The following is an 18,497-nucleotide window of genomic DNA, read 5'->3' as shown; positions in this document are numbered from 1 at the left end:
TTGTACTTAGGAAAGTAGCAAAGAATAAAATTCAACTGGTTGTACATCAGAGCATTCCATATCAGCCATTAGTAAACAGGAAATTTAACAGTATATCCCCATTTCCACCCCCTCAATTCCAAGCTTCCATGTGGGAACCATTTTCTTCAACTTAACAATATAAAAAGGAGTTGTTCTTATGATGCATCTCGCTGGAATGAGAATGTTCATTAAGTGTTTAAGGGGGCTACTGGCCCCCGGCAAACTAATATAGTGATAGACAACTGCACCTCCCTGAGACTGAGTGGATATGCAGAGTATGCGAGTAATAATTTAGTCATTTCTGCCCAGGCCAGTAAGATGTCCTGTGCTTTTTCATCTTTTCTTGTCCTCCGCAGGTGGACCTCCTCTGCTCCTGCCCACTCCACCCTATCCGACTCCCAAGAGAGTCTGGATGGGCTTTGGGACTTAGCCAATAGATGGCAATGCACCGCTTTGCAGCTATCAAGCCCAGCATTGTGTAGTGTCTGCTCAGGTTTTTTTGCTATGTGGATTGGGAGAAGTCACAGTAAACACTGTGCCGTTTCGCATGGAACATCCCAACCTGTTGTCTCTTTTAGCTGAACAAGGATCTTTCTACAGAAAACGTATCTTGGGGCAATCCCAGGCCAGGTGAAGAAAGTGTGCCTCCTCAACCCCACATTTTGGGCAACTAGCATCTCTGGAAGGGTATATGGCATGTTGGCATTTGGGGAGTGAGATATAACATATGCACTAACTTAAATTAGATTAATTTAAAATGGGCGCATACAGCTACTTCGCTCACCCTCACATGAGTCCTGCTCCATTCCTTCGGCGTCAGATCGTAATCCGTGTGCGAGTGCCAAATTGCCTCCACTGTGAAAGTTTGTAGCCCTCTATCCAAGCGTAGTGCCGCAATAAGTGTGTGTTCTTTTCGGGTGTTAGAAGAACTTACCTGTGACATTTTGTTTTAGAAGGAAATACATTAGACATTTATTTTTGTGACAGCATTCACACACAGTGGTTACTGCACCCATGCTATTGTAAAAAAAAAAAAAATGTAAAAGGGTGACCTGTGCAATTCCCTTGTGCGACTGTTTAAGGTGGTGCATACTCCCAAGAACACAATACTACCAGTATTGTGTCTGTACTTTTTCATCTTGGGCAGCTTGTTTATGCTATGAAAACATGAAAGACCAGCAGGATTTTCTACCCCCCAGTGAGCCCCCCCCCCCCCAGTGAGGCGAAATTGGCACATTTATCATTTAACTTCGATTTAAGTTTTTGAGGGTTCCCAATTTCTCATGTCTTTGCTATCTGGATTGAGGTACTGCACAAAAAAGTGTCGGAAATTAATTTCCCTCAGAAATTGTTCAGGTTGGGAGTTCTTCTGCTGAAGGTGTGTTATTTGCAGTAGTTTTCTCTTCCAGACATAGGCCCTCATTACTACTTTGGAAGGCTTCTATCTCCTGTCACCTAAAATGCATAGCCCAGAGTGACTAGCCCGGTTTCCCTCAATTCTTTTACCTTCCTTGTGCCTTTTCTCAAGATCAGTTTCTAAATAACTGTTACAAGACCTTAGTTTTGCGTATGGGGTTTCGTTCTTAGACTGTGTCCATAAAATAGTGTACTAGTTCAATCCAGATTTTATTGACTAGTTTCACTTGTTGCTTCAGGTCATATGGCATCTTCTCTAGTTCTAGTGTCTGCCGTAAACCATGGATTCATCTGTGTCATGCACTATGGGGCTTGTCTTTTCCAGTGCATAGCCATAGCGTTTTTTTCTGCCTCCATCATGTGAGCAAGTAGGATTCTTTGGGCTCTGTTTGCGTGTACTCCATTTGTTGGTTTGAGTCCGAGAAAAACCAACCCATGGCCAGCTCTTATGGGATACACCAACACCATACCCACTATTTTGAGGTTCCCCTTTCAGAAAGGTTTGATGAAGTCACACTCCCAACAAATATGTATGCTGTTCCCAACCCCTCACATGACTTTCATGACACCTTCGTCTTGAGTACAAAAACGTATAACATGTCCTTATGATGGACATTCCTAAAGCACCTCTGGATAACACCCTTGATGTTTCCAATGCTCATTCTACTCAATGGACCATCCAAGGTTCCTTCCCCAGTGCGCCCACAATTCCGAAGGTTGTCTGCCAATAAAAGGTATAAACAGGCTGTTGGACCCTGTAGTTTATCAAACATAGACATTCATTTCTCAAAATGGGTAAGTGTTGGTATTTCTGCTTCATTTTTGGAGCTTTGAAAACTTAATGTCTCCGCTGCGGTTACTGCATCCTATCGCACACCGCTACCTTAAGCTTTTTTTAACGTACCTCGAAGGTTCTGACATGACCCTTCAGGAACTTGTCCCCCAGTTTAAGAGACACTCCCTTCCTTCTCGTGTTAAAGGCCTCTCTCTCATTTCCTTGCAGGGAAGTACTTCGAGTCGAAGAATATAGGTGGGTATGGTGAGGGGAGTACAGTGAGGCCACCTTTTAACCAAAAGATTGTCCCAGCCTCCAAAGCTGTCTTGGTGACCCCTGACAAAAAGAGATTCTGAAATCTCAATTTTCAGGAACCAGGGTACGTCGCACAATGTTCCACTTTCCAGTACTTGCAGTATGAGAACACAGGATCGCATGCTAATGGTAAGTTGGGAAGCTGGTTAGTATGTGAGGGGGGCCTCGCTACACCAGTCCCTCCTAAGATCTAGATGCCATGGATATTTGCCTGCTGACCTGTGCCTCACCCCCCACCTCCTGTAATATGCCTGAAAATCTGTGTTGTAATCAGAAAAACTGACTGTTTGGAATAGGTGTTGGCATTCCCTAAAATTGATAGATATGGCAGCACATTCATCTTTAGCTTAAACAATGCAGTTGATTCATGGAATGAAATATGAACTCCACTTTACCAGGTCAAATGTGTCAGTTGCAGAAATGTGCAAAACTCAATTTCTCTAATTCCAAGGCGCACTCAGATTTGTCTCGGACAGTCTCCATAACAAAGTGAAAAGACGGGTGACTAGAAACTATACTTCCTAGCGTCCATTTCCAGGTCCATTCTACCTGTCAATTTCCACTAACTTAAACACATGCTTTCAGGCTGAATAGCCATACTCCAACCATCTGGGGCCCTAAACGCACCCTGTGAAGAACAGCTCTAGTTAATCCAAGGTTACCTCATTAAATACTTTTTCTGCATCCATAAGAAACCCCACTTGGTCAGGTTCAATAAGGTGGGCCATCTCCTGGTTAAGCTTGTTTATGAGAACTGCTGGAAATATCTTAGAATGTACATTAAGCAATGCTATAGATCTCCCGTACCTAGTCTTCTGTTTTTTTCCTGGTTCCAGAATAATTTTTTTGCCACTTCGAGTGTGTCACTCACTTCTGTGCAAACCAATTGTGCATGCTAGTCACTGGATTTCCTGGTCCGGCAGTAAACGTTTTATAAAACTGGGCAATTAAGCCATTGAGTCTTGTTTCTTTCTAGTCCCCAAATTACCTGGCGTGTCTCGTCTGTCTGCGTTTCTGTAATTGCTCAATCGATTTCACCTGTGTGGTCTCTTATTTCTGGCGATGGCAATTGTTTCCCTGAAATAAAGATGTTGATAAAAGGTTCAAAATAGCTATCCCCATTTTCAACCTGAGTACCTTGCCCCCTGGCTTACTAAGTTGAGTTATGTGTGCTCTCGCTCTTTGCACCCTCATTTATAAGTCTAATATTCTGTCTGCTTTATTGCCATCTTTACAGGAAGTATCAGCATCAAGAGAACTCTCTCCGCTTTATTAGTGTTGGTACCTGCAGTTTGCCTTTTACGTGGGCTGTCTTTCTCTTGCAGGCTTTAGTTTGCGTATGTGTTCTCCTTATCCCTATTTGCCCTCGCTAGTTCCAGACCGTATATATTGAATCAGTCTTGCCTGCTTCATGACCCATCTTTTAAACAAATAGTTTGACAGCGTGACCCTTGCATCTCTTTTTCTGTCCTGCTTATGTCTGTTTTTTGCCTGTATAGTGGGCTCTATCAGTACCAGCTGAGAAATCTGGAGAATATTTCAAAATGTCTTGAAAGGGTCCTCTCACACATGTCGTATTCTGTCCCTACTCATTGATTGTGGTCTCAAATATCTGTTTTCAAGGTCTTCACACATACCCATAGGGCATTTGTTTGAGCCTGTAGGTGGCAGATTGTCATGATGGTGAGTTGGTCTACATCCAACAGTCTGTAGTGGAGTTTCCACTGACTCTACTCGCAGTTTGATGCTCTGCATGTCCATCTAGATTTCTGCTGTATCTATACCAGTGTCCTCAATTTAGCATGATTTTCCATAAAGTGGTTCTCAAAGTCTTATTTCAATTGCAAGAGACCCATGTTTAAGTCCACCTTAGTGATGGAAGAGTCACCCATGCTCTAAATACCTTGACGCGCCTCAGCAACCAACTATCAGTTGTCGTTTACATCTCGCCTAATGTAGGTTGTCCAGTCCACCAGTGCTTTCCAGAAGGCTAGAAAAAATCATACAAAGCTCCTGGTTTGATCCTGCCTGAATGCTTGAATTATTTTCATTGAGGCATACAGCTGGCTTCCAGCTTTTCTCTTCCAGCTAATGGGGAGCAATGGGCTCCTTCCGCTTTTCAGGTATTACTGACACAGGATGCTTGTTAAAACTGTTCAAGTCATGCCTTATGGCTAGTCACACTTCTCCAGGATCCCCACCCGCCCTCCTGCCATTACTCACTTATCAGTACCTGCTTTGAACTATGCCCAAATAGACTTAGGATGCCAAGACTTGTGTTTGTCACATGCCCGTCGCCACCAGCCTGGCTCAATGAAGTCTATAACCCCCCTACCTAGGCAATTTCAAAATGTTTCTCATTTCAGCCAACCCTTAGCCTTGAGGGTATTCAGTGGATCTTATCTCTATTGGTTTCTGTTTCCCCAAAAGGTCCTTCTACTTCAGCTGCCATTTGCCACTCATCAGTTCCTTGGGGTCCCCATCTCTCTACTTGCTTCAGCCCAGGGAAGGGCCCATCATAGCAGGCCACCAGACTCACTGTGTTTTATTTTATTATTCTCATTTTGGGCCTTTTAGCAGCTTTGTCTAATGTTTTAATCCTTCGGGTCCTTAGGGGAACCACACCACCAGAGCAGTGACCACATGGGCCAGACTCAGCCACACTTGGCCTTCTTGTGTCTCTTCAGTGGGCCACTCAATTACTGTTGGTGGTTGCTGGCCATCTTGTGCTCTCCGCTTCCAGGAACCTATAGGCTGCAGGGCTCATGCAGATACTGTTTTCCAGCTGCAGGGTCTTTATAAGTTGTCTCCTTGCCAGACCTGATCAAGTCTTGCAGCAGTTCCTCTGCTAGTTCCCTCAGTGGCCCATGCTTTTAGCCCTAGAGTGATGAGGCTGTTTAGGTCGAAAACTTACTGCTGTCTGGTTTGCTAAAGGAATCTTGGGGACATTCAGAAAACTGACCTAGGAATGGATTCTGTCCATTGCTTACCACTGGCTTTGTGGTTTGTAACTCACATTTTCTGGCTATATTTGCTTTAGACTGTCCAGCTTAAGTTTGTCCCTCCTGTTGCCCAATCCTTGTTTGCTGTAGTCTTCAACATACTCGCTTTCTGTAAACAGGCCTTCAGTTGTTCTTAACTTGTCACATTTACTGTGCATTCGAAGACGGGTCAAGTGTTGGGCTCTCTTTTCCAGTGAGCTTAGTGTTTATTTTTCTTTCTCTGAAAAAAGTGAGATAATTTATGTGACAATCCTGCAGAGTATCCATGTAAGAGAAAGGGTGTCTTTTTTTTTTTTTTTTTTCAAGTACACAAAAAAAGTGAACTATGCTTATGTTTCAGAATATATCATAGTTAGTACAAATGATGCCCTTTTTTGTAATTCTGAAGTGTGATGGAAACACATATTTGAATACAATCATAACACATCAATACACTGTGAGATGCCAATTGCATACTATTGTTTGTGTGCGGTAAAACTGTATTTTGGTGCAAATGTAAGTCATTTCAATTAAAATGTGTTTTTGTAATGGCAGTGCGCTGTCACACCATGCATACTCCACACTACTTTCCACTCTATGCCCTTTCATTCTATGCTATGCCACTGCCTTCTAGGACACTCAACACCACTCTGCGAAATGCCCCTTCATTCTAAGACACTCTGACATGCCATGTCACTTGACTCTGCACCACTTCAATCTACGCCACTCACTCCACAACACAACATTCCACTCCTATCTCCCCACTCCACCCTACTTTATCTCACTCCACTGTACCCCAATCTGCCCCACCCTACTTTGCTACAGCCTAGCCCAGTTTACTCCACTATATCCTGTTCCACTCCAGTCTATCCCACCCCAATTTACCCACCCCTACTCCAATGCACCCCGATTAAGTCTACCCACTCCAATTTACCCCAATCTACCCCAGTCTACTCCATTCCAGTCCAATCTACTCCACTCAATCTAACCCCAGTCTACCCCGATCTACTGTACTCTATTCAAATGTACCCCACTCTGCTCCAAGCTACCCCAGTGTACCCCACTCCATTCCCCAGTTCACACCACTCCAGTCTACCCCAATCCAACCCACTTCACTCTATCAGACTCTCAGTGTACCCTACTACAATCTATTCTAGTCTACCTCAGTCCAATTTGGCCCACTCCATTGTAATTTACACCGCTCCGTCCCAGTATATCCCACTCCACTCTCCTCTGCAATCTATCCAGTATTCTACCCCACTCCACTCCAGCCTATCCCGCTCCACCACAATCTACTCCACTCCAGTTTCGCACAATCTACCCCAATACACTCTACCACACTCCAGTCTACCCATTTCACTTGAGTTAACCCCACTTCAGTCTACCCCACTACAGACCATTGTACCCACTCAGTCTCCCCACTCCAATCTACTCCACTGCAATCTACCCTACCCTAATATATCCCACTCCAGTCCTTCCCACACCAATCTACCCCACTCCACTCTAACCCACTCCAAACAACCCCACTACACTTCACTCCAGTCTGCCCCACTCCACTGTTTTCAATCTATCTCCCTCCACTGCAATCTATCCATCCTCACTCAGCCCCACTCCAATCTACCCTACTTCTATCTATCTCACTCTAATCTATCCCACTCCCCTCCAGTCTACCCTACCATAATCTACCCAGTCTATCCCACTCCAACCTACCCCACCCCACTCTACACTACTCTACCCTAATCTACCCCACTCTACTTCAACCTACTCCTCTCCACTCTACTCCACTCTAATAGTAGTAGTAATCATTTTTTATTTGCATATTTAATGAAACCATAGAAGAACAGATTAATACAATAAAACATATACAAAAATAAAATCTTTTCAAAGTTGAATACCAGAAAACTGGCACATTCCGGTTAATAATAATTAACAGTATTTAGACTTGGGTACAATAATTTGTGTAAAGAATCATGGAATAGCAACTGTAGGATGCTCACATGTCAAATGACTTCTATGATACTAATCCCTCACTAATTAACAGCACTTGATTCCCTCTTAGTCAACCAGAATAATTTGTATCATTAATTCTTTCCCATTATACCTTTTATAATAGCATAGCATTCATCATTTAGGAGTTCATTGACACAGTTCATTAGAACAGAACTGAAGTACGTGTGCCTTGCATTTCAAAGTGCAAGTGCAAACACTAGGTGCAAATCATTGTCGCCAGGAATCCATTACATATCCTGGAACATAGCTACAAGTTCTTACATCTTAACTGCCTGGCATATACAAGGTATTTATATAGTGAAAAGATTAACCATTCTGTACAGTCACTTATAAGAATTCTAGTGGTAGTCTTCAAGTGCCTCAGATAGAATACAACAGATTGAAATTAGCCCGGTTCTTCTGATAGCAGTGTACCTAGGACAAAAAAAAAAAATATTTTTTTTCTTTCACGACCAGCCTCACACGATGGACAATTTGGAGAAATATTACAGCCATTCCATCTACTATGGATACTACTGACTGGCAACATATCATATCTGAATTTCAGATTCAAGGACTTTGCTTGAGGGGGTTCAATTTGGTTCAGTAATTCCTTACGATGCATTTGATCTTTAAAATCCAAGAACCTTTCTGTTAAGTCCCCAGAGGTACTGTAATTCATCCAGAGTCCACTAGTATAAAGCCAGTGTCTCTTTTTAAGGTACTTCAGCGTGTTTCTTTGTATACAATGGGGTTGAGAGGTCACTCAAACCTAATCTGACTAATTATTGTTGACCATATTTTAACCAAGGTGTAATCCTGTTAGTATCAAGTGTAAGCACCTTAGAAAGAGATTGCCTTAGGGGGAGTGGTGAATTTTCGGACCAAACTCGAATCCAGTAGTCAAGTGGTATGAAAGGTACCTCATGCAGTATGTTTTTGAGACCGAGGTATTTGCTGTTTTTTCCATGGTCTCTACACTGTTCAACCCCAAATCTCAGCACCAAGACCCTTAGCCCAGTAAGGGTATTACAATTAACTAGAGTCTCAATCAATCCATTGATGTAAAGAGTGAACAGAATCAGTGCCAAAACGCAACCTTGCCACACACCTTTTTTCACCTTCACACATTCTGTAAGTTCCCTTGCTTCCCTATCTTATCTTAGTATAGTTATCCATATGGAGCCTAAATATAGTATCTAAAAGATACTTCAGGAACCCTAACTGCTCTGAAGATGCCCTAATTTTACCTCTGGGAACAAGATAGAATGCGGCATGTATGCCCACGAACACTAAATATGTGTCCTCTTTGGATACCAACATATTTCTATAATATGGTTAAAAACCGAACGTCCGTTTATACTGCTCGTATTTTTCCTGAACCCATCTTCTATTGGTGATATTTGCCCTTACTTAGCCAGTCCTGTAGTCTCAACAGCAGTCGGGTATAGAATAACTTCTATGACATGTCAGTCACGCTAATATGCCTGTAAATTCCGTTGTTTGTATTTGTCACCCTTCTTATATACTGGTACTACCTCCACTCCCCTCTAGGGATCAGGTACCTCGGGACCCTTTAGGATGGCATTGAATCATTGATTAAGAATGACACTCCATATTTCAGGCGCAGAGACAAAGTGGTCACTGGGAATTGTATACAGTCCGGGTGCTTTGCCCTTTTATAAAGGAGCAAGGGCTAGTTTAGTTTTCTCCAGATTAAAAGGGACCATATCTACATCCTGTGTCTCTCTATGTATATCTGGATAGGCTGTTCCACTTGACCCCAGCTCATTGGCAATTAATCTGTGTAGAATAAGCTAAAGTGATTTATCCAAATCTGAGGCTGGATATAAAACTCCTCTTCAGTGATTTGGCTCTTAGACTCCTTCACTAATTTGTGCGAAAACTGCTTACTGTCTTTAATTTTGGCCACTTCAGCTAATTTACTCCAAAACTGTTCTTCACAATTGTTTTGGTCTCTTTTTGGATTGGCCCGGCTCCTCTCCTCCCCTCTCCTTTCTTGCTCCCCTCCCCCTGCCTTACGTCGCCTCCCCACGCCCGCTGTATTCCCTGGAATTCCTCGGCGGCCGCAGGTGTCTGAGTGCATTCCCTGCACCTACTGGCTGCCCAGGGTGTCGGGAGACTGGAGGGAGGGGCAGGGGTGGCAAAGAGGAGGGCCTGAGGAGGACTGAGGGTGGAGGTGGCTGTGGCTCCTGCTTCTCTACCCACCTTGCCCCTTGTCTCCCGTTTGCCATTCTGTAGTTTGCCCTTTATGCCCTCAGACCATCAGGCCATTTCATCTGGCTCGCTTGGGCACCTGGGTATAAAGAACCCGGGTGTCAGGACTCCGCCAGGCAGAGAGCCACGCCTCATGCTCCACCATCACCTCACCTCTTGGAGCAACGTCCAGGAGCTACCAGGGGACTACTACTGGTGCAACCGGAGTGATATAGTACAGCCAATCCTCTTTGCAGTAGCAGCAGGCAAGTGTGGTGACTGTAGTCAGTCACTGCGAAGGGTGTGCCCCAGCCACCCGCAAAAGTGGCCCAGCTATGGTGGGTGTGGCTTGCGGGGTCTGGCAGGCCTCACTTGCCTCCCCACAGTCCCCTTGGCCAAGGCAGTGCCTGCAGCGGTATCCATAGAGCTCTCCACCATCTGCTTCTGCATCAGCGGAACTTACCGAGCAGCTAGAACAGCTCACCATCAGTTTCTTCAGAAGGAGCTTGAATGCAAGAGCACCTCCCCGTCCAGAGTTTACCTAGACGACTCACCGATCTCTGGAGGACCTCAATCTTGCATAGTGCTTTCAAAAAAGCTGCCTGGAAATCAATTAGACTTCAGTCCTTGTTGGAGGACAAAGCAGTCTTTTCATGGAGATCTCACGCTTGGATGATTCTGAACACCTACACTACTCTGGCCCCACAAGCATACCTTGGCCATGGCTTTTCGAGGCGAACAAAAGAGAAATTCCTAAGGTACCGATTAGGGCTTTTACCATGTGCTCTAAACGCAGTCCCCTGGCTGAAAGATGCAACAAATACTACCTGCCGTTTATGCGGTGAGGGCACAGAAGATCTTACACATTCTCTGTTTATGCAAAAATCTTCTATTGGAAAGAAAAGCTTTATTAAAAAATGAGTTTAACGAAGGAGGCCTACGAACAAGGAGGCAAGCTGTGCTGTCTTGTTTTGCACCTGGGGATCTGCAACTGAATTGCGGCCTAATGAAATTCCCATCCCTGTTAACACAAAAGCATCTTCCAAAAACACAGTGAGCCACCAACTTCACACACCATCTTTCTCCAATCCTTAATACGGACTTTTATGGTACAAGACCTCTGTCATCATGGCAAACAGGGTCCTCAGCTGTCACACATGCTTAACTTAATCAACCAGTTAAAAAACTGTGCCTAATTACTGCTTAAACTTTTAAAGATTTTAAACAAAAATGTAATAGTTTTAACCTCCCGCAATGATAGGGCTGCACATCTCTGCATTCTTGTTCTCACTATTTTAAAAGACCGGGGGTTAAAATGGCTTGGACATTCAACTCCAGGTTCCACGGCTAAACTAGGGCGTTTTGCTCCAGTTCCATTAGCTTATGTTAAACGTGTCAGTTCCATAGCAGAAGTACAAACCCCAACTTCACCCCCTTTAGTAGCTGCACAGACCACATCATTATTCTCCAAAGGTACTGAAACCGTGCCAAGGGCTCCCCTAGAATCAGTGGCCTTGAAGGACTTTTTCTTTATAAAAAACATTTCCAGGACTTTCGGACGCAGAATTCCCACCAATACAGGGCTTGAAAAATCTACTTGACCACTCGCATTGGCGCGTTTTATTTTACGAGGTCGAGCTATTTTTATGTTCCACTTGCCCCTTCTGGTGAGTGGCCAAAGAACAGAAGTTCTGTTCAGCCAGAAACTGAATTAGCAATTAAGATGCCTTTATATCTTCTTCTTGTCACATTTGCTGTGTGTTCAGAGACAGAGGTCAAAAGTCAGTTTGTCTTCTTGCAATGCAAGAAGATTTCCTTGTGACTGCAGAGTTCCAGGATTTTGTAAGGTGAACTGTCTGATCTATGTGAAAGAAAGGCTTTTGGTATCAGGTTTTTTCCTAACACACATTTATTTATTTATGTAATAATTAACTCATCTTTACACACATTTCAAAAATATATTTCTGTTGCTGTGAAAGACCATTTTTCTACTTCTGTGTGGTGAAAAAAATATTTTAATAGAATAGATAAAAATGCAGAACACTTTACTTGATGATTTCAAATGATGTTTTCTGAAACCCAATTTTAACAGATTTTTGTTAATACACTATATAGTTTTATCAGTAAAGCTGCAAGTTAATGGGAAGTTTTTTGGACATTTCTTGGAAATTTACTGTCTGAAAATGACAGTGGGCTACTACATCATGCTTTGGTAATATATTTATTAAAAGTGAGTGTTTAAATATAAACTGAGAAACACTCCTGCCCTGATGGCAAAGCTATTAGTAAACTAAGAGGCAAGTCCTGCATGGATCATGTGTACCCTAAATGTGGGCTTAGATGTATTACACATGGAGCAAATGTTTAGTGTATTTAATCAAACAAAAGAGAAATGCTGAACTCACATATTTGAAGGTGCACTCATAAGAGAATGAAGAGAAAGGAGACTGTAAAATACAATATTTGCCTAGGATCACACAATTTGAGACCCGCTTCTGGGTCAAGTACATTACAGTCAGGTTGAGTATATTATTCAAGGTACTCGACCTGCAGGTCTAGTAATATTTTTATGATTGTTCGAGGCCTGCCCTAAGTAAAAGATTCCACTTCAATGTCATGAACTACACAGTTTTTTTTTCAGCATTAGCACCAGTCAGTTTAGCCATCTTTGTAACCCCTTGTGGTTTTCCTGCTTGCTTTGTAGCTTCCTTTTGCCTCACTTTTACCCATAATAAGAGAAAAGCCTTACCCTGGAATGACCACTACTTCAGGGAGCCGAAAAGTAATGATAGAAGACCACAAAAAGACAGCAGATGTTAATACCATGGCCCTGCCTTGCCTCTTCCTGTCTCAGACAGGCTAAGACTGGTCTTTCTTGGCCTCGTCTTTGCCTGGACACAAGCCCAGGCGCAGGCCGCTATTTTATGTTCGTGATAACATCCACGCCCCTCGTGGGCTTAATGTGACTTGGGGACAAAGTCTGACCCCAGCAGGCTTACACAAGTTCAGAAATGCGGGCAAATATGACGAGGAACAGCTTTTGGAGACTCCAGTCTACCCCACTCCATTCTGCCCTACCCCACTCCACCCCAAACTACCTAACTCCAAACTACCCCATCCAGTCCACCTCACACCAATCTACTTTACTCCAATCTACCCCACTGTAACCTGGTCTACCCCACACCATCCAAATCTACCCCAATCCACTGTATCCAACTCTACTCCAACCTACTCCACTCCAGTATATCCTACTCCAGTTTACCCCACCACACCCTACTCCAAACTGCCCCACTCCTTTCCATAGTTATCTATTCCAGCCTGCCCTACCATATTCCACTCAATCTATCCCTCTCCAGTTTAGCCCATCACTCCACCCTAATCTACCCCACTCCATTTTTGTACTCTGTACTACAATCTACCCCCTCTGCTCGTCTACCCCAATATCTCTCACTTCACTGCACCCCGATCTAACCCAGGCAATCTACCTCACTCCAGTCTACCCCACTCCAATCTATCCTGCTCCAATCTACTTCACTATAATATACCCCACTCTAACCCAGTCTACCCCACACCACCCCATCTACCCCAGTTCAATCCACCCCAATTCCCCACTCCAATCTACCCTACACCAATCTACCTCGGTGTACTCCACTCCACCCTAACCCAATCCACCCCATCCATCCCACACCACTCTATCTGACTCCACTCCAATCTGCCCCACTCCTATTTATCTCACTCCAATCTGCCCCACTACACCCCACTTCAATCTACTCGACTCCAAACTGACCCACTCCTCTTAAGTCTTCCCCCATCTACTCCAGTCTATCCCACCCCACTCCTGTTTACCCTAATCCAATCTGCCCAATCCTGTCTGACCCAATCCACTGTGCTCCACTCTTCCCCAGTGCACCGCACCCCACCCCACTCCAGTTTACCCCAATATATCTTGTCCCTGTCCCACTCTGCCCACTCCAATCTGCCCCAATCTAATCCACCCAGATCTACCCCCTCCACCCCCATTAAATCTGTACCACTCCAACCTACCACACCAATCTACCCAACTGACCCACTCCAGTATACCTCAATCCTCTCTACTCCATTCTACTCTGCTCCATCTCCAATCCATTGTGCGCAAATCTTCCCAACTCCAGTCTACCCCATGCTATCCTATTCCACTCTACCCCATTCTACCTCACTCCAATCTACTCCACCCCACTTACATTTAGCCATGCTGAACAGCTGCCACACTGGTGTACTACATGACTGGAATACAATTGCATAGGCAAGATCTATTGGCTTTGAAGTTTAAATGGACCTGACAGATCTAAATAGACTTTGTTAAATTTACATTAACCCTCATTCTTCAACCAGTTTATATTATGTTGTATTGAGCCACATAATGTCTCTCGTTCTCAAGTGTATTGCTCTGTCCTACTTTTGTCTTGCATAGCTGCACAGTGTATCCCAAGGCATTACAGACTGCTTCTCTCTCTGGTAGTCTTCTCCGTTGTAATGCCCTGCTGCAGTGTTTATCCTGAGAGCTACAGTTGTGTTTCTCTTCTCTTTAGGTGCTTAGCGACGAGGTGAAACGAAAGCAATATGATACATATGGAGCTGCCGGATTTGATCCTGGGGCAGGCTCTGGACAGCAATACTGGAGGGGTGGGGGCCCTAGCATCGACCCAGAGGAACTCTTCAGAAAGATTTTTGGAGAATTTTCTGGTTCTTCTTTTGGGGATTTCAACAGTGTTTTTGAGCAACAGCAAGAGGTAAGGCAAAACACTTTTTAAATATGTATCCGGCTGGTGCAGGAGACATTTGACATTCCGGGCAGTTGTCTCCTATTCAATTTGTGCTGTAAAAAAGATTTCTTGTGTAGTTAAATTGGCTACCTCAATATCAGCATTTCGTCTTGGGAGCTGTGGGTGGCAGTAGGAGCAAGAATTGTGTTCCACATTATTATATCAAGGTTTTTGCGTCCCATCTGGCTGTGATCGTACAGCAGCGTGCAGCAAAATGTTGCATTTTACCAAACGTTTGCATGATAGGATGGTTTTCTGGCAACTTCTCCCTGTTCCCCTAAGTGCATGCAGAATTGTGCTTGTGTTCCAGTTGATGCCGTTTTCTGCTTCCACTGTACTTTACTTCTGGTTTCAGTGACAAAACAAGAATAATTTCTAGCTGAGTGGGTAAATAATTATCTGTTGGTGTTAATAGGAGCTCGAATTCCTGACAAGTGCTGTGTGGTGAACCAAGGCTGGCTGACCCTCCCACCAAAAGAATTTAAAGAACATGTATTACCCTCACTTTCTCTCACTGCGAGTTGTTCAAAATCTTAAATAACTATAAAGGGTGTGAAGAACGAAAACGATGGCAGATATCTGAATAGCGTCCTGCATGAATAGGAGCTTCATTGGTCACAACTCTGTGGTTGTGTGTGTGTTTGTCTGTGTGGTGTTAAAAATAAGATGACTTCACATGAGAGAGACTGAAATCGAGTAGGAGATAATGAATGCATTGCAATTCCATAGATAGAGTGCCACAGCTAAAACTGAAAATTGTCATTTGAATACTTCTCTTCCAGGCTCCAGAAAATAAGTATGATTGGTTCAAGTAACTATAAGCATCAGTTGGTTAAGTCTCTGATATCATTTAGGGTAAATGTGTGCTTTCCAAATGAGCATTATGGTACCGAAGGACGTTTTCATGTTGTTGTTTTTTTTTGTTGTTGTTTTTTTTTTACCTAACTTTGAGATCAGCAAATCTGTAATATGGCTTAGAGGAATATGGTACTGTAGAGTTTCCTTTTATCATGGGGTTCTGAAGAATTAGCTTTACTGCTAACTGATGCTTTCAATCTTGTTGCTCTCATCAGTATGTCATGGAGCTGACCTTCAACCAGGCTGCCAAAGGTGTTAATAAAGAGATTTCAATCAGCATTAATGACACCTGCCAGCGATGCGACGGCAAAGGAAGTGAGCCCGGGACAAAAGTGCAACACTGTCATTACTGCAATGGCACCGGAATGGTAAGTTCTGACACAAATTCTACTTGAACAGTCTGAGCACCAGTAATGCTGCAAACCACCCCTTGACTTCATTTTGATAAACAACTTTTATTGAGTTTTCAGTAATAAGGTCAGAAACAGCACACCTAGCCACAGAGGCCAGCACAACATCATAAGCAAGCAGGCACTTTACAGTAGGTAATGGCCAGTTACATTCAAATTGCAAGACCTCGCCAGCAGTGGGCCCAGAGCCCCCAAAGAGTGTTCATGGGATCTGTCCCAACGACTTCCCCTATATTTTATCATGTTTTCAGGGGTGTTAGAAATGGGATCTCTAGTTGGCAGAGGTATACACTCTTGTCCAAGTAGGGACCACAATACTAGTCTGGGTAAGTCACACACAGTCCAAATTATCCTGTGCCTACCCTCTGGTAGCTTGGCACGGAGCAGTCAGGCTTAACTTACAAGGCAATGTGTAAAGTATTTGTGCAATAAATCGTACAGTAACAGAGCGAAAACACCACAGAAATAGACCACACAGGTTTTAGAAAAATAGATCATATTTATCTGAATAAAATAAGGTCAAAAAGACAAAGATTCAATAAGCGCAAGTTGAAATATCACTTTTGCAAGCTTTAAGAGTCTTAGGGCCTGATTACAACTATGGAACTCGTAATACGTCTGGTGGTATATCCATCACATTTGGGACGGATTAACACCTCCTTTGTTGTAATCAGGCCCTAAATCCCTAGAAATCAACAGTTGTCTCTGTTACACACAGTACCTGGTATGCGTAAAAAATAACGATGTGCAGAGGAGGGGATGTTTGGAAAATAAGGTGCGCATCGTATTTTCGGCACAGCACAGGTGATTAATTGCTTTTTTTCCATGCTGCAAGGGCTTAGTGTCATTTTTCGGTGCGCAGTCTTGGTTCCTCACTGTGATACAGGGTATTTGGACGCCCAGGGACGAGGCAGAGAAAAATCTTTGACTCGCTGGAAGAAGGCACGAGCACTGCGTCGATCTGGTAGGCAATATGTCAAATTTTCCATTGCAAGGCAGGCGCTGCGTTGGATTTCCACTCGGGAAGTCCGGCTGCATCGTTCTGGTTGACTCCACGGCGATTTCATGGTCTCAGTGCAGGCTTCACATCGATTCCGGCAGGCAGTTAATCGATTTTCGATGCACAAGGAGTTTCCTGAAGAGATTAAGTCTTTTTGGCCCTGTGACATCAGAAAACAGGTGGCAAGCTCAATCCAAGCCCTTGGAGAGCACTTTTGGGGAACACTTTAGAGTCCTTGTCAGCAAAGTCAGAGGGCAGCAGAGCAACAGCGAGGCAGCAGTACTTCTCAGCAAAGCAGTCCAGATGAGTCCTTTGGGCAGCCAGGCAGTTCCTCTTGACAAGTTGCAGGTGCAGGTCCAGAAGTGTCTGAGTTGGTTGGGGTCAGAGCCCCCGTTTATATACCCAAAAATGCCTTTGAAGTGGGGTAGACTTCACAGAGTGGTTTTGAAGTGCACAAGTTCCCCTTTGAGTACAGTCCTGTCTGCCAGGGTCCCAGTAGGGGATTTGGCAGTCCGTTGTGTGAGGGCAGGCCACTAGCCTTTGAAATGTAAGTGTCAAGCCCTCCACCCTTCCAGCCCAGGAAGACCCGTTCAATGTGCAGATGTGACTGAGTGTCGTGTTTGTGGTTGTCTGGATGAAATGCGCAAGGTGGCTGTCAACCAGCCAACACGTTGACTGGAGATGGGCTGTAAGGTACAGATATTTTTTTAAGTGCAGAGAAATGCTCACTTTCTAAAAGTGGCATTTCTAATATAGTAATATAAAATCCAACCTCACCAATAAGCAGGATTTTCTATTACCATTCTTGCCATACTAAATATGCCCTGGTTACCCCTTTCTGATCAGAATCTACCACTCAAAAAAGTATATGAGTGTAGTCCTAATGCTTGTCTGTGAAAGAAGCAGGCCTCACAGGAGTGGAAAAAGAATTTAGGAATTTTTCATATAAAACACGTGTACATGTCTTGAAATTTTACCTACATATCACCCTGCCCTAAGGGTTGCCTAGGGCCTACCTTAGGGGTGACTGATAGGTAGGAAAAGGGGATTTTAAGGCATGGAAAGTACTTTTAAATGCCAAGTCGAAGTGGCAGTGAAACTGCACAACAGGCCTTGCAGTGGCAGGCTTGGGACATGGTTAAGGGGCTACTTATGTGGGTGGCACAATCAGTGCTGCAGGCCCACTGGTAGCATTTATTTTGCAGACCCTGGGCACATGTAGTGCACTTTACTAGGGACTTAAGTAAATTAAATATGCCAATTGGGTATGAACCAATGTTACCATGTTTAAGGGAGAAAGCATATGTACTTAGCATTGGTTAGCAGTGGTAAAGTGCATAGAATCCTAAAACCAGCAAAAACTGTGTCAGAAAAGTGGAGGGAGGCAGGCAAAAAGTTTGGGGGTGACCACCCTAAGGCTTTCAGGTCTAACAAGGGGCAACCCAGAGCTTTATAGATCTGCTTCTCTTGTCTTGCACACCAGTCCACCCCTTGTCGGCATCTTGAGAGGGTAGGTGTTGTAATTGATTTCCATCTGTTTGCAATGTCTCTTTTAGCCACCATCAAGGCGGTTTCTAAGAAAGTTTGTTCTGTTCGAGTGCCCTGTATACCTTCTATAACTCCTAGCGGAACCAGTCATGGGGGCAGTGGGACCTTCCAGCCCAATACCTCAGCGATCTCGTTTAGCAGTACAGTCCAATACTGCTGAAATGG

General features: G+C 43.9%; 1 protein-coding gene across 2 annotated transcripts in view; it reads left to right on the top strand.

Moving 5' to 3' along the window:
• DNAJA3 (DnaJ heat shock protein family (Hsp40) member A3) overlaps positions 1–18,497 on the top strand; it is a 202,177-nt gene that overhangs the window by 32,341 nt on the left and 151,339 nt on the right. For both annotated transcript variants that reach the window (XM_069210448.1, XM_069210449.1), the window contains exons 4-5: positions 14,283–14,483; positions 15,590–15,742. In XM_069210448.1, the coding sequence (XP_069066549.1) occupies positions 14,283–14,483; positions 15,590–15,742 (354 nt within the window). The remainder of the gene's footprint in view (positions 1–14,282; positions 14,484–15,589; positions 15,743–18,497) is intronic.

Source organism: Pleurodeles waltl, chromosome 10, assembly GCF_031143425.1.
Source record: "Pleurodeles waltl isolate 20211129_DDA chromosome 10, aPleWal1.hap1.20221129, whole genome shotgun sequence".
In the NCBI taxonomy this organism is placed as follows: Eukaryota; Metazoa; Chordata; class Amphibia; order Caudata; family Salamandridae; genus Pleurodeles; species Pleurodeles waltl.
Note: the sequence above shows the minus strand (reverse complement) of the source record. Positions and strands in the feature narration are given on the sequence as shown.